This window comes from Carcharhinus amblyrhynchos, chromosome 12 (genome assembly GCF_965287045.1).
Source record: "Carcharhinus amblyrhynchos chromosome 12, sCarAmb.v2.hapA, whole genome shotgun sequence".
Taxonomy (NCBI): domain Eukaryota; kingdom Metazoa; phylum Chordata; class Chondrichthyes; order Carcharhiniformes; family Carcharhinidae; genus Carcharhinus; species Carcharhinus amblyrhynchos.
Genome location: NC_137335.1, coordinates 88,342,652 through 88,367,868, shown reverse-complemented (window position 1 = coordinate 88,367,868; position 25,217 = coordinate 88,342,652). Strand labels below are relative to the sequence as shown.

General features: G+C 45.1%; 1 protein-coding gene across 1 annotated transcript in view; it reads right to left on the bottom strand.

Moving 5' to 3' along the window:
* Window positions 1-25,217, bottom strand: part of LOC145351208 (adenylate cyclase type 8-like) — a 135,895-nt gene that overhangs the window by 58,839 nt on the left and 51,839 nt on the right. The window contains exons 9-10 of the mRNA XM_080200910.1: window positions 16,408-16,508; window positions 8,465-8,666 (exon numbers count right to left, since the gene is read on the bottom strand). Of these exons, the coding sequence (XP_080057036.1) occupies window positions 8,465-8,666; window positions 16,408-16,508 (303 nt within the window). The remainder of the gene's footprint in view (window positions 1-8,464; window positions 8,667-16,407; window positions 16,509-25,217) is intronic.

Here is a 25,217-nt window from a genome sequence, read left to right as displayed (position 1 = left end):
GCAGGATTGTGGCCTCCTTCTGCACTGTAGGATTCTATGAATCTATGGTCAGTTCTGACACTAAATCTGCAAGTGGCCCCCAAAAAAAGTCACAAATTTGTGAATGAAGTTCTGCTTTATGGGAGGGAGATCACATTGGAATAGTCCAGAAAGGGACAGGATTGTAAGTAGAGGCCACAGTTTAATCAGAATCTCAATAGAATCATAGAACCCTTCAGCGCAGAAAGAGGCCCTTCAGCCCATCGAGTCTGCACTGACCACAATCCCACCCAGGCCCTACCCCCATATCCCTACATATTATACCCACTAATCCCTCTAACCTAAGCATCTTTGGACACTAAGGGACAATTTTTTTTAGCACGGCCAATCAACCTAACCCGCACATCTTTGCGCTGTGGGAGGAAACCAGAGCACCCGGAGGAAACCCACACAGACACGAGGAGAATGTGCAAACTCCACACAGACAGTGACCTGAGCCGGGAATCGAGCCCAGGTCCCTGGAGCTGTGAAGCAGCAGTGCTAACCACTGTGCTACCGTGCTGCCCACAGAAGTGGAAGCGCTCATGTCTGAGAGATTTTAGTAACTGGAAAATAAACCAATAAAAGAAGCCAAACAGCGAGAATGAGCAAGCTGAAAGGATTTGGGGTACTGACTGAAGCAGCTGATAAAGAAGAGGCAGCTTTATCTCACCTGTCGATGTGTACAGAAAAGGTACTCTCTGGATAAGGCCAAAGTGAGATGAGTAACTTGGGGCTTTGGAGAGAGATTAGGGGATCAGAGTGGACTCACCGACTACAGGGAAAGTAATTTGAAGATTTGTTTGATTATGGCATCATGTTCCTGGAAATGCAAATGTATCGATGAAGAGGTTATGATTTACAAGGGGAGGAGTTCCATGGAGAAGTTTTTTGAAACCTCCCAAAGAAGCTGGTGATGTGGAAGAGGAATCCTGTGGAAGTTGAACAATGTCTCTCCAGGTTGAATAATGAAGCGAGAGTGTTGGATTTTTCTGAGCTGTTGAAAAAGGTTATGTTCAAACTGGCTGGAATTATCATTGTGCATGTTGCTGATTTCCTGGCGGGGGGGGAGGCGGCGGGGGGCAAAGGGGGTGGTGGGGAAGGTGGCGGGGGGGCGGCTTTGAGCAACGGGAAATTGCAAAGTTAAAAGAGGAATCGAGGTGGGAAGGCAGAATCCTTTAAATGTATAGGCTTGGACATTAAGCAAAACAAGTTCGGAATGACATTGTGTCAACGCTCTTATCTAGAAAATGTTAATAGAATTGTAGAATACCTACATACAGTACAGAAGGAGGCCTTTCAGCCCATCGAGCCTGTGCAGACAACAATCCTATCCAGGCCATATCGTCATAACCTCACATATTTACCCTGCTAATTTCCCTGACACTGAAGGTAATTTAGCATGGCCAATCCAGCTAACATGCACATCTTTGGACTGTGGGAGGAAACCAGGGCACCCTGAGGAAACCCACACAGACACAAGGAGAACATGCAAACTCCATATAGGCAGTGGCGCAAGCCAGGAATTGAACCTGGATCCCTGGCACGAACCACTATGCCACCATACCGCACGGTTTAGATCCTCTCTAAAAAATGGTCCATCTACCTAGGGAGAAAGAGAACAACTGAGATGTTTGATTGGACAGTTGAACTGGCTGTGCACTCAGATGAGGCCAGATGCTAGCTAGGATGTGGTAGAGTCCAGCACCGTAATAATAAAATTCCCAGAGCAAATAAAACATAAAAAAGTTACACTCAGAAAGATGCATTCTCTGATTCCCAGCCTTGGGTGAGCCAGAAGATATGAGGTTGGTTATTTTTAGTGGTCTTTCAGCTGCCAATCTTGCAGATGGATATTATTGGTGGAAAAAAATTGAGAAGTTTGTCCATTGGAATGGGATGCCAAGGAAATAAAAGGAGTCACATAAAGCGCCTTGGCTGGTGAGACACTGGCATTAGTAGAAGCACTGGATATGGTGGTGGTAAGGGGGTGGGGATAGGGGGGTGGGGAAGGGTGGGGTAGGGGTGGGGGAGGGAGGTTACCTGTCCAATATATTGTCAGAAATTTTATATAAGGGAAAACGTGGGAAAAGTCTACCTATAGAATGATATTTAGACAAATCAATCAATCAGTCACTTTGGGACAATGTTCATTCAAAGAACAAAAACAGCCCGGGAAACAGGCCCTTCGGCCCAACGAGCCCGCGCCACCATTTTAATATTACCTGTCCCCCCCTCCACCTATGACCCTTATCTATTGTTTTATGGCAATCCACATTGAGGGAAAACTAATTTAGGGACAATTTATGGAATGCTAGCCTTTATAGGAAGGGGTATAGAGTATAAAAGCTGCCGTCTAATGCTTCAGTTGTATAGAACGTTGGTTAGACCACATTTGGAGTACTGTGTCCAGTTCTAGTCACCTTACTACCGGAAGGACGTGGAGTCTCTGGAGAGGGTGCAGAGGAGGTTTACCAGGATGTTGCCTGGCATGGAGGGGCTGGGTTACGATGAAAGGTTGGAGAAACTGGGACTTTTCTCCTTGGAAAGACGGAGATTGAGGGGGGACATGATAGAGGTATATAAGATACTGAAGGGAATAGATAGAGTCGATAGTGAGAGACTGCTTCCTAGACTGGGTACAAATACGAAAGGTCATGATTTAAGGGTGAGGGGGGAGAGGTATAATTTGGATGTGAGAGGAAGGTTCTTTACGCAGAGAGTTGTGGGGGTATGGAACGCGCTACCGAGTAGGGTGGTGGAGGCAGGAACATTGGACTCGTTTAAGGTTCAGTTAGACAGACACATGAGTGAAACGAGGATGGAGGGTTATGGTAGGGGCTATTAAATAAGGGTTAGAACCTCGGGAGACACCGGAAATGCAGACTTGTAAGTTAACGTTTTTGTCTTTTTATTCCGCAGGTGGAGGTCCACCTCATTGTCAAACGAGGGGCATGCACACGGTGGGTCGTGCGTGGGCTGCTCTTGGAGGTTCCGGGAGTGGCCTAGTACTTCGTGTCGGTGTGTGTGCTTGATCCTGGACAGGTAGACGGGCGCCGCAACAGCTCGGTGACTAGCACTGCTAGCTGTGCAGATACATGGATTTGGGCCTGTGTCTGTGGGAGTTTGTGCATTCTCCCTGTGGTTGCGTGGGTTTCCTCCGGGTGCTCCGGTTTCCTCCCACACCCCAAAGATGTGCTCTTAGGCTGATTGGTTTTTACCAAATTGACACTATTCTCCCCTGAATCTGGCTACATTAGGGGTTCCATTCGTAGACACGCAGGGTAGAATAGGTGTAGGGTGATGCGGCGGCGCGGGCTCGTTGAGCCGAAGGGCCTGTTTCCCGTGCTGGGTTGTTCTTTGTTCTTTGTTCTAATTTATTCCTGCCAATCAGCCTAACAGCACATCTTTGGGGTGTGGGAGGAAACCAGAGCACCCGGAGAAAACCCGCGCAAGCACGGGGAGAATGCGCAAACTCCCACAGACACCGGCCCAAATCCATGTGTCTGCACAGCAATCAGCGATAGTCACTGAGCTGTCGTGTTGCCCAGTATCTTGTCCAGTTTAGGCACACACTAATGACATGAAGCACTAGGCCAATCTCGAACATCCAAGAGCAGCCCCAGTACGACCCATCGCGTGTATGCCCCTCATTGGACAACAAGGCGGACCGACTTAAAACCTGTGAATGAAAAGAGAAAAACATTATTATCATACCATATCCTTATACATTACCAGGGATGTCCCAATGCTAATGAACTTTATTTAAAACAATTTCCTATATCCTCCCATCTCCAACCCACTCATGTGCCTGTCTAAGTTACTCTTAAACAACTCCAGCGTGCCTGCCTCCACCACCTTACTTGGCAGAGCATTCCATACCCCCACTACCCTCTGTGTGAAAAACCTCCCTCTAATATCTGTGTTATACCTCTCCCCCCTCACCTTAAGCCCGTGGCCCCTTGTACCATGTGTCTCTAACATAGGAAATAGCTTACCTCTGTTTATCTATACCCTTCATAATCTTATATCCCTCTATTAGATCCCCCCTCAGTCGCTGTCTTTCAAGGGAAAACAGCCCCAGTTTGCTCAATCTTTCCTCATACCCCAGTCCTTCCATACCAGGCAACATCCTGGTAAACCTCCTCTGCACTCTCTCCAGAGTCTCCACGTCCTTCCAGTGGTAAGGTGACCAGAACTGGACGCAGTACTCCAAATGCGGCCTAACCAACGTTCTATACAACTGCAACATTAGACTCCAGCTCTTATACTCTATACCCCTTCCTATAAAGGCTAACATACCATAGGCTTTCTTCACAACCTTCTCCACTTGTACTGCCACCTTTAAAGACTTGTGCGCTTGCACCCCCAGGTCCCGCTGCGTTTCTATACTCCTTATGGGCTTTCCCTTTATCATATAACGCCCCCCTACATTATTCCGGCCAAAATGCATCACCTGACATTTATCCGGATTAAACTCCATTTGCCATATATCAGTCCAATATACCAGCCTATCAATATCCCGTTGTATTGCCAGACACTGCTCCTCACTGTCCGCCAATCCAGCCATCTTGGTGTCATCAGCAAATTTGCTGATCACACCACTTACTCCCTCTTCCAAGTCATTTATATACACTACAAAGAGAAGAGGTCCCAGTACTGAGCCCTGTGGCACACCACTAGTGACAGACCTCCAGCTAGAAAACGACCCCTCCACTATTACTCTCTGTCTCCTCTTAGCAAGCCAGTTCTCAACCCATCTAGATACCTGGCCTTGTATCCCATGAGCCTTAATCTTTTCTACCAACCTACCATGAGGGACTTTGTCAAACGCCTTACTGAAATCCAAATAGACGACATCAACGGCTCGTCCTTCGTCGACCTTTTTTGTCACCTCCTCAAAAAATTCTACCAGATTCGTAAGGCAAGACTTCCCCTTGACAAAGCCATGTTGCGTATCCTTAATCAGATCGCAACGCTCTAAGTGCGCATACATCCTATCCCTAAGAATCCTCTCCATCAACTTGCCTACCACTGACGTTAAACTCACCAGCCTATAGTTACCCGGGTTATCCCTCCTACCCTTTTTAAACAACGGTACCACGTTCGCTATCCTCCAGTCCTCTGGGACCTCACCTGTGTCCGAAGAAGAGACAAAGATTTGCGTCAGAGGCCCAGCAATCTCATCTCTCGCCTCCCTAAGCAGCCTGGGATAAATGCCATCAGGCCCCGGAGATTTATCAGTTTTAATGCTACCTAAAAGCCCTAACACTTCTTCCCTTGTAATTGATAGTTCCTCCAATTGGCCTACAGCTCCCTCAATGACCATACCGGACATCAAGCCCCTCTCCTCTGTGAATACCGACGCAAAGTATTCATTCAGGATCTCCCCCATTCCCTCAGACTCTAAGCACAATTCCCCTCCTCTGTCCCTGAGGGGGCCGATTTTTCCCCAGCCACCCTTTTGCTCCTAACATAGGAGTAAAACGCCTTTGGATTTTCCTTAATCCTACCTGCCAAAGCCATTTCATGCCCCCTTTTTGCCCTCCTAACTCCCCTTTTGAGATCCCTCCCGGCTCTCTAATCCTAACTTTCCCATCCTTCCTCCTAACCATGCCCCCTCTTTGCTCTCCTAACTCCCCTTTTGAGATCCCTCCTACTCTCTCTGTATTCCTCCACCGCTCTCTCTGTTCCCAGCTGCTTAGACCTGACATACGCCTCTCGTTTCTTCCTGACCAGGTCCTCAATATCTCTAGTAATCCACGGCTCTCTAATCCTACCTTTCCCATCCTTCCTCCTAACCAGCACATGCCTTTCCTGCACCCATTTCAGTTTCAGGGAATGTAACTGAGAAAAGGCTAAGAACAGAGCTAGCCGGCATAATCAAAATATTCAAGCAACTGGAAATCTCCAAAACACAGGATTCTATGACTGTCAATTCTTCCTTTTAAGAGAAAATAAAACAGAGTTTGCATTTCTAAAGTGCCTTTCACGACCACTGTGAGGGCCAAAACACGTTGCATTCAATGAGGTACTTGACGGTTGACGAAGGAAGGGCCGTGGATGTCATCTATATGGATTTCAGTAAGGCGTCTGACAAAGTCCCTCATGGCAAGTTGGTTAAGAAGGTTAAGGCTCATGGGATACAAGGAGAGGTGGCTAGATGGGTAGAGAACTGGCTTGGCCACAGGAGACAGAGGGTAGCAGTGGAAGGGTCTTTTTCCAGCTGGAGGTCTGTGACCAGTGGCATTCCGCAGGGCTCTGTACTGGGACCTCTGCTATTTGTGATATATATAAATGATTTGGAAGAAGGTGTAACTGGTGTGATAAGCAAGTTTGTGGATGACACGAAGTTTGTGGATGACATGAAGATGGTTGGACTTGCGGATAACAATGAACATTGTTGGACAATGCAGCAGGATATAGATAGGCTGGAAAATTGGACGGAGAAATGGCAGATGGAACTTAATCCAAATAAATGCGAGGTGATGCATTTTGGAAGAACTAATGTAGGGGGAAGTTATACAATAATTGGCAGAACCATCAAGAGTATAGAAACACAGAGGGACCTGGGTGTGCAAGTCTACAAATCCTTGAAGGTGGCAGCACAGGTGGAGAAGGTGGTGAAGAAGGCAAATGGCATACTTGCCTTTATAGGACGGGGTATAGAGTATAAAAACTGGACTCTGATGTTACAGCTGTATAGAATGCTGGTTAGGCCACATCTGGAATACTACATCCAGTTCTGGTCGCCACACTACCAGAAGGACGTGGAGGCTTTAGAGAGAGTGCAGAAAAGCTTTACCAGGATTTTGCCTGGCATGGAGGGTCTTAGCTATGAGGAGAGATTGGGTAAACTGGGGTTGTTCTCCCTGGAAAAATGAAGGCTGAGGGGAGACCTAATTGAGGTGTACAAAATGATGAAGGGTATGGATAGGGTGAACAGTGGGAAGCTTTTTCCCAGATTGGAGGTGACGATCACGAGGGGTCACGGGCTTAAGGTGAGGGGGGCGAGGTATAACTCAGATATCAGAGGGACATATTTTACACAGAGGGTGGTGGGGGCCTGGAATGCGCTGCCAAGCAGGGTGGTGGAGGCGGACACGATGGGATCGTTTAAGACTTATCTGGATAGTCACATGAGCAGACTGGGAATGGAGGGATACAAATGAATGGTCTAGTTGGACCAATGAGCAGCACAGGTTTGGAGGGCCGAAGGGCCTGTTTCCTGTGCTGTACTGTTCTTTGTTCTTTGCCTCTGATTAGGTAATGATTTAAAGTGTATAACCAGAGAACCAACCTCTCCTGATGTTTCCATGGGGGTCAACACCATCACCAGTTATTGGATTGTTTTAAAGAAAGAAGTGTTTGCTTTAAAAAATTACTAAATGTATCAGAAGACGCTGGAATGATGAAATGAGGAATGAATTTCTGTTTTATAATGGTTTGTGTATATTTGGTAAATGAATTATGAGATTCAGAGATGTGGAAATGTGAGATCACTTATTTCTGCTCAGATTCAAAAGAATGCAGTTTAATTTTTTTAATTTTTCTTCCTAAGCTTTAATTTTGAAAAGAGAGGGGACTCTGTCAATGTACTGGGCGTTATAGTGTATGGAAATTACCTTGTTAAGGAAATTGCTAGTTAAACATGTGACATTATAATTAGAGACAGCGAGAACACTTTGCATTGGAAAGCTATTGCGAAAGAGTTTTACGCTAGACTGACTTGAACTTAATACACAATCTGGCTCGATTCTTCTACTGTGAGTAACATGAAGCCATTGTAGACTGTAAGATAATGGCTCCGTTTCCATATACTTCTGCCTTGCCAACCCTGTACTTCTCCTTCTTATGCCCCCTGATCCACAGGTCCCATACTGTGGGCAGCTGACCTTCTCTCCACTCTTCTCTTCTGCTGAAGAGGTCCCTTCAGCAGAGTAGATACTCCCTGTCTCTGAAAGGATTGTGCACTGCAGGAACAAGCTCTGCAATTGCCATGAAATCAAAGAGTTCTCCAGAAATTCTCTATAAATCAACTCAAATTAAAATTCTGACTTATTCATCTTACCAAGATTCTATTCACCTTTTCTTCCACCCTGAATATAGAAATCATGAAAATTGTGAAGGCCATCTGGCTAAGTGGCCTGTGCACCGACTGTAAAAAACTCACAGGCCTCTCAAAATCAGAGATTACTGTGGTTCAACGGAGTTTAATTGACCCTTTAATTGGCAGAAGGGGCACCTTTTACATCCACACATGCCCACCAATCAAATGATTTCAATGGCATTGGGACCCTGATCCCGTCACCATGTGCCATCTGGCAAAGGATTGGGACCACCACACACCCGCTCCAGAAGAGTAAGTTCAGGCCTTGCATTACCCTCTGGCTGACGATCTTACTGTACATATCCCAGCGCCAAGCATCCACGTGTTCTCACTCACCATGTCATATAAGGATGAGATAAAGTTGAGTATAATGGATATGAGCATGATGATGCTTCTAACACTGTACGTCTGTTGAATCCAGCTACTCAGTGTGTGAAAGCTCTTTGGGTAACATCTGAATCTCTCGGCCCAAATACAAGTCAGCAGCACACAGTAAAAGGCCACCATAGCGGCAAAATGGCCAAGCCTCATTTTCGGTCTGTGGGTAGAAAACACACAGATGGGTTTGTGTAAACCGTCTCTCCAGAAATTCACATGCAACAAGGTACAACAATGAGGCCACCAGTTGCATAATCCCATAAATAGGTGAATGCTTATTTTTTGTGTGGTTGGGGAGAATCAACAGCTCAGCAGGCCTGTTCAGCAATGCAGCTAAACATTAATCCCAATATATCAATTATTTATCAAAAATCGCACCTGCTGTTAACATTGAATGCTAAATTTAGAATGTCTGTTCAAAGACCAGGACTTTTTTTGGAAAAGCAGCCAGCATATTCAAGGACCCCACACACCCCGGACATTCTCTCTTCCACCTTCTTCCGTCAGGAAAAAGATACAAAAGTCTGAAGTCCCGTACCGACCGACTCAAGAACAGCTTCTTCCCTGCTGCTGTCAGACTTTTAAATGGACCTACCTCGCATTAAGGTGATCTTTTTCTACATCCTAGCTTTGGTTGTAGCTCTAGATTCTGCACTCTCTCCTTTCCTTCTCTATGAATGGTACTTTTTTGAGTGTACAGCAAGCAAGAAACAATACTTTTCACTGTATCCCAATACATGAGACAAGAATAAATCAAATATATAAGAACTTTCCTTTGGAATCCCAGCCCTCTAATTCCCTGCCAAGATTCCGACCTTCAGGGGATTCCTAAACCTGTACACTTCAGCATCTGTATTAAGATGGGAATAGAGGGATGCGGACCAAATGCAGGCAACTGGGACTAGCTTAGGGGTTTAAAAAAAAAGGGCGGCGTGGATAAGTTGTGAGTACCTCAAAGTTGTTCCTTTCTGCCTCAGACATTAAGCACAGAAAAAACAAACCCCTCAGGCTCTGCAATCCTGACCCTGTCCCCATCTCCCCCAGCCCCATCCCCCCTCACCCCTATCCCCAACCGTGTTCCCATCCCCGCACTCCCATTCCTAACCCTGTCCCATAGAACCATAGAAAATTACAGCTCAGAAACAGGCCTTTTGGCCCTCCCTTGTCTGTGCCGAACCATTTTTTGCCTAGTCCCACTGACCTGTACCTGGACCATATCCCTCCACACCCCTCTCATCCATGAACCTGTCCAAGTTTTTCTTAAATGTTAAAAGTGACCCCACATTTACCACTTTATCCGGCAGCTCATTCCACACACCCACCACTCTCTGTGTGAAGAAGCTCCCCTAATATTCCCTTTAAACTTTTCTCCTTTCACCCTTAACCCATGCCCTCTGGTTTTTTTCTCCCCTAGCCTCAGTGGAAAAAGCCTGCTTGCATTCACTCTATCTATACCCATCAAAATCTTATACACCTCTATCAAATCTCCCCTCATTCTTCTACGCTCCAGGGAATAAAGTCCTAACCTATTCCATCTCTCTCTGTAACTCAGCTTCTCAAGTCCCGGCAAAATCCTCGTGAACCTTCTCTGCACTCTTTCAACCTTATTTACATCCTTCCTGTAACTAGGTGACCAAAGCTGTACACAATACTCTAAATTCAGCCTCACCAATGCCTTATATAACCTCACCATAACACTCCAACTTTTATACTCGATACTCTGATTTATAAAGGCCAATGTACCAAAAGTACTCTTTACGACCCTATCCACCTGTGATGCCACTTTTAGGGAATTCTGTACCTGTAATCCCAGATCCCTCTGTTCAACTGCACTCTTCAGAGTCCTACCATTTACCCTGTCTCAATCTCTTCCCATCCCTGTCTTTATATTGGTCCCATTCCCCTCCTCCCCTGTCCCCATGCATCCCATCCCTGTCCCCATTCCATCCTTTCCATGTCCCAGTTCCAACCCCTCTTATCCATGACTTGAGCCCCATCCCCCCGACCTGTCGCTGACGCTCTCCACACCTCTGTTCTGTGGTCGACCCTGTTCCGATCCCAGAGTCCCCCATTCCTGACCCTATCCCCATCTGTTGTTTGATTAGCACAGTTATTGTGCAAGTGTTAGATTCCCAAAGACTGGCGAACAAGTGCTTATAACAAACAATATGGTATATTCCCTTGTCGGAGCAGCTATTCCGTGCTTGTACATGGTCCACTTTCCAAGAACTCCCACACTTGCATCATGTGACCCCTTACGTAACTGTATCATCACATCATGATACAGACTGAACAGGCCAAGAGTACATAGATATTTACACAGAGTGAAACACAAACTAAACTGTTTCAGCTCATGCAAGCCCATCATATCTCCTTTCCTTTGATATAGTACTTTATCAAATGCCTTTCTGGAGTTTAAGTACAGTACATCCACTAGTTCCCCTTTATCCACAGCATATGTGACTCAACTCCTTCAAAGCACTGTCGATCAGGGACAGTGTCACGGCTGCAGAGAAGGAGGATGCTGTGGAGGGACTGTCTACAGAGTCTCTGTGGGTGGAAGTTAGGAACAGCAAAGGGTCGATACCTTTGCTGGGTGTTTTCTATAGGCCGCCCAATAGTGACAGGGAAGTTGAGGTGCAGATAGGGAAACAGATCCTAGAGAGATGTAGTAATAACAGAATTGTCGTGATGGGAGACTTTAATTTCCTGAACATCGACTGGAATATCCCTAGGGTAAGGGGTTTGGATGGGGAGGAGTTTGTTAGGTGTGTTCAGGAGGGCTTCCTGACACAGTACATGGATAAGCCTACGAGAGGAGAGGCTGTACTTGACCTGGTGCTGGCTAATGAACCTGGACAGGTGTTGGATGTCTCAGTAGGAGAGCATCTCGAGGATGGAGATCATAATTCTATCTCCTTCACGATAGCTTTGGAAAGAGATAGGATCAGGCAGGCTAGGAAGGTGTTTGTCTGGAGTAAGGGGAAATATGATGACATCAGGTAGACAATTGGATGAATAAACTGGAAGGAGGTGTTCTTGGGGAAAAGTACTGAAGGAAGGTGGTGGATATTCAAGAAATGTTTGACTGGAGCTCTGCACAATAACGTTCCGATGAGACAAGGAGGTTTTGGTAGGGCGTGGGAACCGTGGTGCACGAAGGTTGTGGTGAACCTAGTCAGGAAGAAAAGAAAGGTGTATAAAAGGTTCAGGGAGCTAGGAGATGTTAAGAATCTAGAGGAGTATAAGGCTTGTAGAAAGGAGCTTAAAAAGGAAATTAGGAGAGCCAGAAGGGGTCATGAGAAGGCCTTGGTGGGTAAGATTAAGGAGAATCCCAAGGTGTTCTACAAATATGTGAAAAATAAAAGGATGAGAAGAGAAGGGATAGGACCTATAAAAGGTGAAGGGGGAAAGGTCTGTGTGGAACCAGAAGAAATGGCAGAGGTGCTTAATGAGTACTTTGCCTCGGTATTCACGGTGGAAAGTGATCTGGGAGGTTGTACTACAGGTTTGCGGCAGACTGAAAAGATTGAGTATGTGGATATTAAGAGAAAGGATGTGTTGGAGCTTTTAAATTCTATCAAGATAGACAAGTCGCCGGGACCAGATGGGATGTACCCCAGGATACTGTGGGAGGTGAGGGAAGTGATTGCAGAGCCCCTGGTGGTGATCTTTGTGTCATCGATGGAGATGGGAGAGGTTCCGGAGGATTGTGGATGTGGTTCCTATTTTCAAGAAAGGGAACAGGGATAGCCTGGGAAATTACTGACCGGTGAGTCTGACCTCAGTGGTTGGTAAGTTGATGGAAAGAATTCTGAGGGACAGGATTTATGAGCATTTGGAGAAGTTTAGAATGATCAGAAATAGTCAGCACGGCTTTGTCAAAGGCAGATCGGATGAGATTGGAGGGCTCAGATAGTGCACTAGAAAGCTTTAGATTGGCTAGGAGGGAGTTGAAGAGTGAGTTGAGAAGGGCTAAAAGAGGACATGAGAAGACTTTGGCTGATAGGATTAAGGAGAATCCTAAGGCGTTCTATAAGTATGTCAAGAACAGAAGGTTGGTCAGGGCAAGATTAGGGCCAGTTACAGACAGCAGGGGGAAGTTGTGTGTGGAACCGGAGGAGATTGGAGAAGTATTGAACCAATATTTCTCTTCGGTGTTCACGCAGGGGGACATGAATATAGCTGAGGAGGACATTGGGTCGCAGGGGTGTAAAATAGAAAGTATTACGGTTGATAAAGAGGATGTGCTGGAAATTCTTGAGGGGCTGAAAATAGATAAGTCCCCTGGTCCGGATGGGATCTACCCTAGGATTCTCTGGGAGGCTAGAGAGGTGATTGCAGAGCCTCTGGCTCAGATCTTCAGGTCGTCATTGGTCTCTGGTGTAGTCCCGGAGGATTGGAGGATAGCGAATGTTGTCCCATTGTTTAAGAAGGGGAACAGAGACTTTGCCGGGAATTATAGACCGGTGAGTCTTACTTCTGTTGTGGGCAAGGTTTTAGAAAAAATTATTAGGGATAGGATTTATAGTTATTTGGAGTGTAATGAATTGATTAGAAATAGTCAGCATGGTTTTGTAGCAGGTAGGTCGTGCCTTACTAACCTTATTGAGTTTTTTGAGAAGGTGACCAAAGAGGTGGATGGGGGTAAGGCAGTTGACGTGGTATACATGGATTTTAGTAAGGCGTTCGATAAGGTTCACCATGGTAGGCTTCTGCAGAAAATGCAGATGTATGGGATTGTGGGTAATCTAGGAAGTTGGATCAGGAATTGGCTATCAGATAGGAGACAGAGGGTGGTGGTGGATGGTAAATATTCATCATGGAGTGCAGTTACGAGTGGTGTGCCTCAGGGATCTGTTTTGGGGCCACTGTTGTTTGTAATTTTTATTAATGATCTGGATGAGGGTATAGTTGGGTGGATTAGTAAATTTGCTGATGACACCAAAGTTGGAGGTGTGGTAGATTGTGAGGAAGGGTGTCATAGTCTGCAGGGAGACTTAGATAGGTTGCAGAGCTGGGCCGAGAGGTGGCGGATGGAATTTAATGCGGAGAAGTGTGAGGTAATTCACTTTGGTAGGAGCAACAGATGTGTCGAGTATAGGGCTAACGGGAGGACTTTGAATAGTGTGGATGAACAGAGGGATCTAGGTGTGTGTGTACATAGATCCCTGAAAGTTGGGAATCAAGTAGATAAGGTTGTCAAGAAGGCGTACGGTGTCTTGGCGTTTATTGGTAGGGGGATTGAATTTAGGAGTCGCAGTGTAATGTTGCAACTGTACACTACTCTAGTGCGGCCGCACTTGGAGTACTGTGTGCAGTTCTGGTCCCCGCATTACAAGAAGGATGTGGAGGCGTTGGAGAGGGTGCAGAGGAGGTTTACTAGGATGTTGCCTGGTATGGTGGGGAGGTCCTATGAGGAGAGACTGAGGGATCTAGGGTTGTTTTCGTTGGGAAGAAGGCGGCTAAGAGGGGATCTTATTGAAACATATAAGATGATTAGGGGTTTAGATAGGGTGGATAGTGATAGCCTTTTTCCTCGGATGGAGAAAGCTAGCACGAGGGGGCATGACTTTAAATTAAGGGGGGGTAGCTACAGGACGGATGTCAGGGGTAGGTTCTTTACCCAGCGGGTGGTGAGGGATTGGAATGCCCTGCCTGCTGCAGTTGTAGATGCGTCTAGTTTGGGGGCGTTTAAGAGATCTCTGGATAGGTTTATGGACGAAAAGGGATTGGTATAGGCTAGTGGGTCATTGTTTTTGTAACTGGTCGGCGCAACATCGTGGGCCGAAGGGCCTGTTCTGCGCTGTAATGTTCTATGTTCTATGTTCTATGTTCTAGATCGTGCCTTACGAGCCTAGTTGAGTTCTTTGAGAATGTGACTGAACACATTGACGAAGGAAGAGCAGTGGATGTGGTTTACATGGACTTCAGCAAGGCGTTTGATAAGGTCCCCCATGCAAGACTTCTTGAGAAGGTGAGAGGGCATGGGATCCAAGGGGCTTTGGCCTTGTGGATCCTGAACTGGCTTGCCTGCAGAAGGCAGAGAGTGGTTGCGGATGGGTCTTTTTCTGCATGGAGGTCGGTCACCAGTGGAGTGCCCCAGGGATCTGTTCTAGGGCCCTTGCTGTTTGTCATTTTCATAAATGACCAGGATGAGGAAGTGGAGGGATGGGTTAGTAAGTTTGCCGACGATACGAAGGTTGGTGGTGTTGTGGATAGTCTGGAGGGATGTCAGAAGTTGCAGCGGGACATAGATAGGATGCAAGACTGGGCGGAGGAGTGGCAGATGGACTTCAACGCAGATAAATGTGTAGTGGTCCATTTTGGCAGAACCAATGGGATGAAGGAGTACAATATCAAGGGTAGGAGTCTTAGCTGTGTTGAAGAGCAGAAGGATCTTGGGGTCCGGGTCCACAGGACTCTTAAATTGGCCTCGCAGGTGGAGGATGTGGTCAAGAAGGCGTATGGTGTACTGGCCTTCATTAATCGAGGGATTGAGTTTAGGAGTCGGGAGGTAATGCTGCAACTTTATAAGACCCTTGTCAGACCCCACTTGGAGTACTGTGCGCAGTTCTGGTCACCTCACTACAGGAAGGACGCAGAAGCTATTGAGAGGGTGCAGAGGAGATTTACAAGGATGTTGCCTGGATTGGGAGGCATGCCTTCAGAAGATAGGTTGAGGGAGCTCGGTCTCTTCTCCCTGGAGAGATGAAGGTTGAGAGGCGACCTGATAGAGGTTTATAAAATGTTGAGAGGAATGGATAGGGTGGATTCTCAGAGGCTATTTCCCAGGGCTGAAATGGTCGCTACGAGAGGACACAGGTTTAAGGTGCTGAGGAGCAAGTACAGAGGAGATGTTAGGGACAAGTTTTTCACTCAGAGGGTGGTGAGTGAGTGGAATCGGCTGCTGTCAGTGGTGGTAGAGGCGAACTCGCTGGGGTCTTTTAAAAGACTTCTGGATAAGTATATGGGATCTAATGGGCATTGGAAGTTACAGATAGTTCTATGGCTTGGTAGGTACAGATGTGATCGGCTCAACTTGTGGGCCGAAGGGCCTGTTTGTGCTATAGTGTTCTATGTTCTATGTTCTATGTTAAGAACTCCAATAAATTGGTTAAACATGGTTTCCCTTACACAAAACTATGTTGCCTCTGCGTGATTATCCTCAATTTTCCAAGTACCCTGCTATAACATCTTTAATAATGGCTTCTAACATTTTCCCTTTGAAGGGTGCTAGGCTAACTGGAATACTCTTTGGATCAGAATCTGCTTTACCTTCTCAAAAATCATTGAGGTTTCTTGTTCCAGACTGACTACTCTTCGATGTACTTTACATGCTGTTTTTGACAATACTTACATTGGAGCAAGAGCAGTGGCACAGTGGTTAGCACTGCTGCCTCACAGTGCCAGGGACCTGGGGCAGAATGGTGGCACCATGGTTAGCACTGCTGCCTCACAGTGCCAGGGACCCGGGGCAGAATGGTGGCACAGTGGTTAGCACTGCTGCCTCACAGTGCCAGGGACCTGGGGCAGAATGGTGACACAGTGGTTAGCACTGCTGCCTCACAGTGCCAGGGACCTGGGTTCAATTCCTGGCTTGGGTCACTGTCTGTGTGGAGTCTGCACGTTCTCCCCCTGTCTATGTGTGTTTCTTCCAGGTGCTCTGGCTTCTTCCCACAGTCTGAAAGACATGCTGGTTAGGTGCAATGGCCATGCTAAATTCTCCCTCAACGTACCTGAACAGCTGCCGGAGTGTTGGGACACAAGGAATTTTATAGTAACTTTATTGCAGTGTTTATGTAAGCCTACTTGTGACATTAATAAATAAACTTACAAATAAACTAAACTTTTTGTCTGCAATGAGTATAAAGAATCAATTGATGATAGTTAATACTCACTCAGGAGTTACGAACATGGTCTGCACACTGAGAATAAACAGCATCACAATGAAGGAACAGAACATGTTTGACGTGAAAACCTCATCTCGTATCATGCGATACTGAACATGAAAAAGAAATAACAGTGAATGCCCAGAACATTGACTTCATGATGAAAGCACATCCCATCCACTGCTGTGTCATTCTAGCAAAGAACAAGAAAGGCTCTCGACAGGCGCAGGGGAAACGCAGGGGAAACGCAGGGGAAATGCAGGGAAACATACGTCAGATACAAGTACTGCTGTCTGCAGAAAGCTGAAAACTCTCTGCTCCACACACCACCCTCAGGAAATGCTCTCACCACTCAACACAGTTCGTCAGGGGACAGAATGTTTACGTGTAGGATTTCTTCCAGCCCTGCACAGCCCAACTGTGAGAATCTGGGCGAAAGAGGGAGAGAGAGATTGAGACACAAAGGAAGGCGCTATTCAGGGGCTGACACGCCGATGGGAGAAAATACTTGGGAGGAAGGTAGTGAAGACATTAAGGATAGAGGAGGAGGTGCCTGTGTGGATTAGTATCTGCCTCACAATCCAATTAAATCATTCATAGAACATAGAACATTACAGCGCAGAACAGGCCCTTCGGCCCACGATGTTGTGCCGACCAGTTAAAAAACAATGACCCTCTAACCTAAACCAATCCCTTTCCATCCATAAACCTATCCACGGATCTCTTAAACGCCCCCAAACTAGGCGCATTTACAACCGCAGCAGGCAGGGCATTCCAATCCCTCACCACCCTCTGGGTAAAGAACCTACCCCTGACATCCGTCCTATAACTACCCCCCCTTAATTTAAAGCTATGCCCCCTCGTGCTAGCTTTCTCCATCCGAGGAAAAAGGCTATCACTGTCCACCCTATCTAAACCTCTAATCATCTTATATGTTTCAATAAGATCCCCTCTTTCTAACGAAAACAACCCCAAATCCCTCAGTCTCTCCTCATAGGACCTTCCCTCCATACCAGGCAACATCCTGGTAAACCTCCTCTGCACCCTCTCCAAAGCCTCCACATCCTTCCTGTAATGTGGGGACCAGAACTGCACACAATACTCCAAGTGCAGCTGCGCCAGAGTCTTGTACAGCTGCAACATAACGCTGCGACTCCTAAATTCAATCCCCCTACCAATAAACGCCAAGACACTGTATATGCCTTCCTAACAACCCTATCTACTTGATTCAGTATGACATTGACTGACAGATGGGGGGGGCGGGGGGGGAGGGGGGGGCATTGGGGGGTGGGGCGTATGGTGCTACCCAATTTTATAAGAGCATAAGAAATAGGAGCAGGAGTAGGCCATCTAGCCCTTCGAGCCTGCCCCGCCATTCAATAAGATCATGGGTTATGGCAAAACAATGAAACAAAATCACTGAATTATGTGTTACCATAAACAGTGTATAGTAATATCATGCATATCTCTCTAAATAGCAATTCAGAAATGCCAATCAATAGATAAGAGTTTAAATCTCATCCAAACAGCTGAGAACTGAAACCAAGGACCCCATGCCTCTCAGGTGCAGCTGAAAGATTTGCATGAGAATATTTCAAAGGAGTTGTGACATTATCCCTGGTGTTGTGGCTTTTATTCAACATCCTAAAATAGTCTGCTCATTATCGCATGAGTGTTAGTCAAAATCTGCTTTGTAGAAAGTGATTGCTTTACCTCAGAATGTACATCATTACACGTAAAGTACTTTGGCAGAACATGAGAAAAATGCTCCATAAAAGACAATTTTCAGTTTTTTAAATTAAATAAACCTGTAAACAGCAATTAGAGCTAGACTCAAAAATAATGGCCAGCAAACTACCTGCCTGATGGAAAAGCACCTTTTGGTTCACTAAGTTTCTTTAGCTCAGAGGCAATGGTGAACAGCTGGTCCACATCTGCATCAAGGGAGAAGGGATGAGATATTGTTTGCAGAGTTTAGGGAGTTAGGAATGTAACTAGTAAGCAGGACCTCAGGATTATTTCCAGTATCGCACACAAGCAACTACAGAACAATGAGGATAAAACCGGTGAGGGTGTGGCTGAAGAGATGGCGGAGGAACCCCTTCTAGGGGAGATGGAATCTGTTGGGATATTGTTATAATCCAGGTCAGAATCATAGAATCCCTACAGCACAGGAGGAGGCCATTCAGCCCATTGAGTCTGCACTGGCCACAATCCCACCCAGGCCCTATTCCCATAATCCCATGCATTTATCCCCTGGCACTAAGGGGCAATTCAGCAAGGCCAACGCAGCTAACCCACACATCTTTGGACTCTGGGAGGAAACTGTAGCACCTGGAGGAAACCCACGCAGACACAGGGAGAATGTGCAGACTCTGCACTGGCAGAAAACTCCAAGGAATTTTATGAAATCTGCTTGGATCATAAGTTTTGTACTTTGAATTTGGCGTGGATAAGTTTGAGGTGTTTCACTTTATAGAATCATAGAATAGAATCCCTACAGCGCAGGAGGCCATTCAGGCCATCAAGCCTGCACTGACAACCCTGCTATCTAGGCTCTATCCACATAACCCCATGTATTTCCCCTGCCAATCCCCCTGACTTTAAGGGGCAATTTAGGATGGCCAATCCACCTAACCTGTACATCCTTGGCCTGTGGGAAGAAACTGGAGCACCTGGAGGAAACCATGTATAGCATGCAAGAAACAATACTTTTCACTGTATACTAATACATATGACACTAATAAATCAAATCAAATCAAAACACAGACACAGGGAGAACGTGCAAATTCCACACAGACAGTGGCCCAAGCCAGGAATCAAACCCGGGTCCCTGGCACTGTGAGGCAGCAGTGCTAACCACTGTGTTACTGTGCCGCCCAGGTACAATTCAAATAACCCACTATGGAGCTTTTATCAAACAACATTTACTTTAAAATACACTCAAAACATAGAAAGAAAATTAGCAATAACTTTTACCAATTACAAACAAGAAAAAACATGATTTTTTTAAACCTTAGCAGCTAAATATTGTTCTAACCAACAAACCCCATAAACACACAGCTAGCACAGGTTTAGCATGGAAAATAAGAATGCTCCCGTGATGCGGAAGCTTAGTCCTTTTGTTGGATTCTGCAGCGTTCTTGACACTCACACACAGACAAATTTGAAATCAGAATGGCTTCCCAAAATACCAGGGAGGGAGAGACAGAACACTGCTTCCAGCCTGAAGTAATACACCTTTCGACTAAAAGAGCAGCCAGCAACCCAAAACTAAAAGCAAGACCTCTTGTCACCTGACCTATCAATCATTCTTCCCCCTAACAACTCAAAAGGTTGTAAACTTCCACTAAATGCATTAGGGGATTTTCACAGTAGCTTCATAGTAGTGTGAATGTAAGTCTACTTCTGACTAATATATAAACTTTAAACTTTAAAGACACTGAGTAAAAATAAACAAAGCCCCATTTAAACCATTTAAGCAGCAATAAACAGACTTCTAAGTAGGCAGCTCAGTGCTTGCCTATAACTGCACAGAACATGATTAAAAATACATTTCTTAAAGGCACAGTAGTGTCACAACATGTAGCATCTAAACTGAACTCCAATCAATAACTTTACATGATGATTTGCGAGTGTTTTGGATAGGGTTCAAATTAACTTGGCAGGGGTGTGGGAATCAGGAAGTATTTCTTTAGCATGAAAAATAAAGTGCACAGAAAATTAGGAGAAACAGAACTGGAGTAGAAAATAGCAAAACAGTGAATAGTAATAATATTAGGTTATTTCTGAGAATGAGGGAATGCATTAAGATCTAAATTAAGTTTACTGCACATATCTGGGAGTATGCAAAGTGTGGTAAATAAAATTGGTTGCAGGAGCAAATAGCCACATGGGAATGTTATGTTATGGCAAGAACAGATTCCTGGCAGGATTCTACAGCAAATATTCCTGGATACAAATTGTTTATGAAAGAAAGCAAATTGGGAGCAGTCCTGATTAAGGAGAACATAGCATTACAGTGCCGACATGATAAAATGTCCCAAAGGGATCAAGGAGAGGATGTATGGCACGGTGACACAATGGTTAGCACTGCCGTCTCACAGCTCCAGGGTCCCGGATTTGATTCCCAACTTGGGTCACTGTCTGTGCAGAGTCTGCACTTTCTCCCCGTTTCTGCATGGGTTTCCTTCTGGTGCTCCAGTTTCCTCCCACAATCTGAAAGACGTGCTGATTGGGTGCATTGGCCATGCTAAATCTTCCCGCAGTGTACCCGAACAGCGCCAGAGTGTGGCAACTGGAGGATTTTCACAGTAACTTCATTGTAGTATTAAAGTAAGCATTACTTGTGACACTAATAAATAAACAAATATATATAAATATTTGTTCACAGCTAAGGAACAATAACGGTACTTTTCTGGTAAGTACCATGTGAACCAAATCCTAAAAGGGGAAACTTGACAGCTGCTTTCTAATTGTATATTACAAATGTATACTACAATGATAAAACATACACACTGAAATCAGGAATCACAAATTCCAAGAACACTGAAATTTTAAATTTTAAAATTAAGACATTTCCTAACCAAAAGAAAAAACTGAAACACACAAGATTACATTTACACAGTTAAAATGAGTCTTAGAGAATATTCCCCCAAAAGGTTCTTTCTTGGTTGACTCAATTAAAAACCTCTTTAGGCAGCAATCCTTACAGATATTTGATCTACAAAAATTCCAGCAATGTGCCCACAAACTATAACCCTCTGTTGCTGTAAAGAAGGCATTTCACAAGACTCGTCTCTCTCACTCAACTGTGGAAATTGAACTCTTTAGAACAGGACTCCTGTTTGCCGGGAAATTACAGTTTCCTGGGTTGCTGGAGATTGTTCACTTTGCTTCTTTTACAGCTCACTCCCAGCAGAGAACACATTGTTCATGGCCACACATAGCACAGCTTCCAACCTCTCTTTAAATATATTCTTTCCTCTTTCATCTTTTCTCATTGTCCTTATCCTTCTTTGAAATTTACCTTTTCCAGGATATCAAATCTTTGTTTGTTCTCTTTATGGCCAACATTACATGAAAGGAAAATTGAATAGATTTGCCTTATTTATATCTGACTTTTCCTAAATAGTAAACTCCTCTTACTACCATTTGAAATTCAATAGCCAAAAATCCAAATCCTCACTTAGCTCTTAATGCAAATTTCTACCAATGTTTACTTACAGAACATTCAACTCAACCCATTCAACTTCAAATGCCTGCCTTTCATGCCAACTCTCTTTGTTATCTTCAACTTTTAAACCTTTAGAGCCCAGCTTAAGTAAATTAGTCATACGCACATTCACACAGTGCCTGAAATCCTGCTTTGCAAAATACCACAGTGAACCCCAGAAATATTAAAAAGTAACACCTCCCACAGTACCATTATAATATTGGCTACATTATATGGTCACCAATTAGTAGGAAAAATGTGGAAGAGCACATTTAAGGAAATTACAGAGATGTAATTAAATATGTACAGAATAATTAAAATGGAGAACTTTAATTGACAAATATATGCTGAGATAGCAATGGTGCACAGAGTTGATAGGAGGGGAGTTTATGAAATGTATTCAGGATTTTTTTAGGACAGTGTGTTTCTGTCTGGAGGGATGTCAGAAGTTACAGCGGGACATAGATAGGATGCAAGACTGGGCGGAGAAGTGGCAGATGGACTTCAACCCGGATAAATGTGTAGTCGTCCATTTTGGCAGGACCAATGGGATGAAGGAGTACAATATCAAGGGTAGGAGTCTTAGCAGTGTTGAGGAGCAGAAGGATCTTGGGGTCCGGGTCCATAGGACTCTTAAATCGGTCTCGCAGGTGGAGGATGTGGTCAAGAAGGCGTATGGTGTACTGGCCTTCATTAATCGAGGGATTGAGTTTAGGAGTCGGGAGGTAATGCTGCAACTTTATAAGACCCTTGTCAGACCCCACTTGGAGTACTGTGCGCAGTTCTGGTTGCCTCACTACAGGAAGGATGTGGAAGCTATTGAGAGGGTGCAGAGGAGATTTACAAGGATGTTGCCTGGATTGGGAGGCATGCCTTATGAAGATAGGTTGAGGGAGCTAGGTCTCTTCTCCCTGGAGAGACAAAGATTGAGAGGCGACCTGATAGAGGTTTATAAAATGTTGAGAGGAATGGATAGGGTGGATTCTCGGAGGCTATTTCCCAGGGCTGAAATGGTCGCTATGAGAGGACACAGATTTAAGGTGCAGGGAAGCAAATACAGAGGAGATGTTAGGGGTAAGTTTTTCACTCAGAGGGTGGTGAGTGAATGGAATCAGCTGCCGTCGGTGGTGGTGGAGGCGAACTCGCTGGGGTCTTTTAAAAGACTTCTGGATGAGTACATGGGATTTAATGGGATTGGGAGTTACAGATAGTTCTATGGCCTGGTAGGTATGGATGTGATCGGCGCAACTTGTGGGCCGAAGGGCCTGTTTGTGCTGTAGTGTTCTATGTTCTATGTTTCTAGTCCAATGAGAAAGGAGGCATTGCACGATTTGATTTGGGGGATTGAGGTGGGTCAAGTGTCAGTAAAAATGAGTGGTTATTGTAACAAGCAGCTCATAGTGGCCAGTGTGACGATACTGTGTCTTTAAGAAATGTCTTTTCATCATATTTCTCTACAGGTTTTTTAAACAGGCCCTGCTACTTTACCGTTGCTGTAACATCTGGTACTGGTGTCCTCTAATTGTTACTGAAGCAATATAATGGATATCATGTTTATTTTTAATCTGGGCTAATACCCAGGGTTTTATGATCCTTTTGGAATTGCTGGGTGATGCCTGGGGAGTTTTTTTCACAGAAATGTGCAAGATTTTAGTTTCATTTTTCTTAGTTGCCGCTTGAAGCTAGTGGAAAAAAGCAGCGTGTTTCTGTCTCTCTCTCTCCAGAGACTTTTTAAAAAGTTCTAGGATTGGGGAGCCTTAGATTTTAATCCAACATTAAAGGACCAATTCACAGGAGTCAATAAAAAGCTGCAAAATCTGGTATCATGTAAGCATACTTGCTTTTTGTGCCAAGCCTAGGGAAGAGTGTGTGTCTGTGGGAGTTGTTTAAGTTGGAACATCATAGATAGCTAGCTGTTAAGGTATATGCTATATCATGGTTGGTCCTTGGTAAAAGTTATATTAATTATTTTTGTTACATTTTAACTGTGCTCTTAAATAAACTTTGTTTGCTAAAAGCTTCCTAGTGGGTCATTTGAATCATACCTGAAGTGAAACACCTTGTACTCAAAGAACAAAGAACAAAATCAGCCCGGGAAACAGGCCCTTTGGCCCAATGACCCCGCGCCGCCATCTCAACACTACCAGTCACCCTCTCCACCCACGACCCCTGTCTAATGTTTTATGGCCATCCAGATTGAGGGAAACTGATTTAGGGACAATTTATTCCTGCCAATCAGCCTAACAGCACATCTTTGGGGTGTGGGAGGAAACCGGAGCACCCGGAGAAAACCCACGCAAGCACAGGGAGAATGCGCAAACTCCCACAGACACCGGCCCAAATCCATGTGTCTGCACAGCAATCAGCGATAGTCACTGAGCTGTCGTCTTGCCCAGTATCTGGTCCAGTTTAGGCACACACTAACGACATGAAGCACCAGGCCAATCCTGATCAACCAAGAGCAGCCCCAGTACGACCCATCGCGTGTATGCCCCTCGTTGGACACGAGGTGGACCGACTTAAAACCTGTGAATGAAAAGAGAAAAAACATTATTATCATACTATACCCATTTACATTATCAGGGACGCCCCAATGCTAATGAACCTTATTTAAAAGGATCTCCTATATCCCTCCATCTCCAACCCAGTCATGCGCCTGTCTAAGTTACTCTTAAATGACTCTAGCATGTTTGCCTCCACCGCCTTACTTTGCATACCCCCAATACCCTCTGTGTGAAAAACCTCCCTCTAATATCTGTGTTGTACCGTTCCCCCCTCACCTTAAGTCCATGGCCCCTTGTCCTACGTGTCTCTAATGCCACCAATGCCAAACCAAAATTAAAACCATATAAAACACTTTTGAGTTTCTGGCCTGGGTTGCAACACTAGGAAAGGACGAGGAGTGTTAGTTAATCGGGGAAAGGACGAGGAGTGTTAGTTAATCGGGGAAAGGACGAGGAGTGTTAGTTAATCGGGGAAAGGACGAGGAGTGTTAGTTAATTGGGGAGGGATAACTTCAATGGGTGAGTACGGACCTGGTCCAGGTAAATAGAAAACAAAAATTGGAAGGCAAACATGATAATGGAACAATGGGATGTCTTCAAAGAGGGGATACTTTGAGTACAGTTGAAGTAAATTCCATGAGGGAGAAGGATAGGACAAACAAATCCAAAACTCTCAGGATGAGGGAAATGTTAGAGTCAGGTGAAGAAGGGTAAAGGGAAGATACATTTCTGAACAATGAAGGAATTAAGGGTTATGGTGAGCAGGCAGGTAAGTGGAGCTGAGTCCACAAAAAGATCAGCCATGATCTTATTGAATGGTGGAGCAGGCTCGAGGGGACAGAGGCCGACTCCTGCTCCGAGTTCTGATGTTCTTACGTCAGGTGAATGATTCAATTGAGAGTCAGGCTGAATATAGAAGGTTCAGAAAGGAAGTGAAAAAACAAATCAGCAAAGATAGAGTGTGAGAAGAGACGGACAGGTAACATGAAAAGGAATCCAAAAAATCCCCCAAGGTGTATAAATAGTAACAGGGCAGTGAAAGGATTAGGGAACAAAAAGGGGATTTCTGCATGTAGGCAGGGGGTGTGGCTGAGACATCG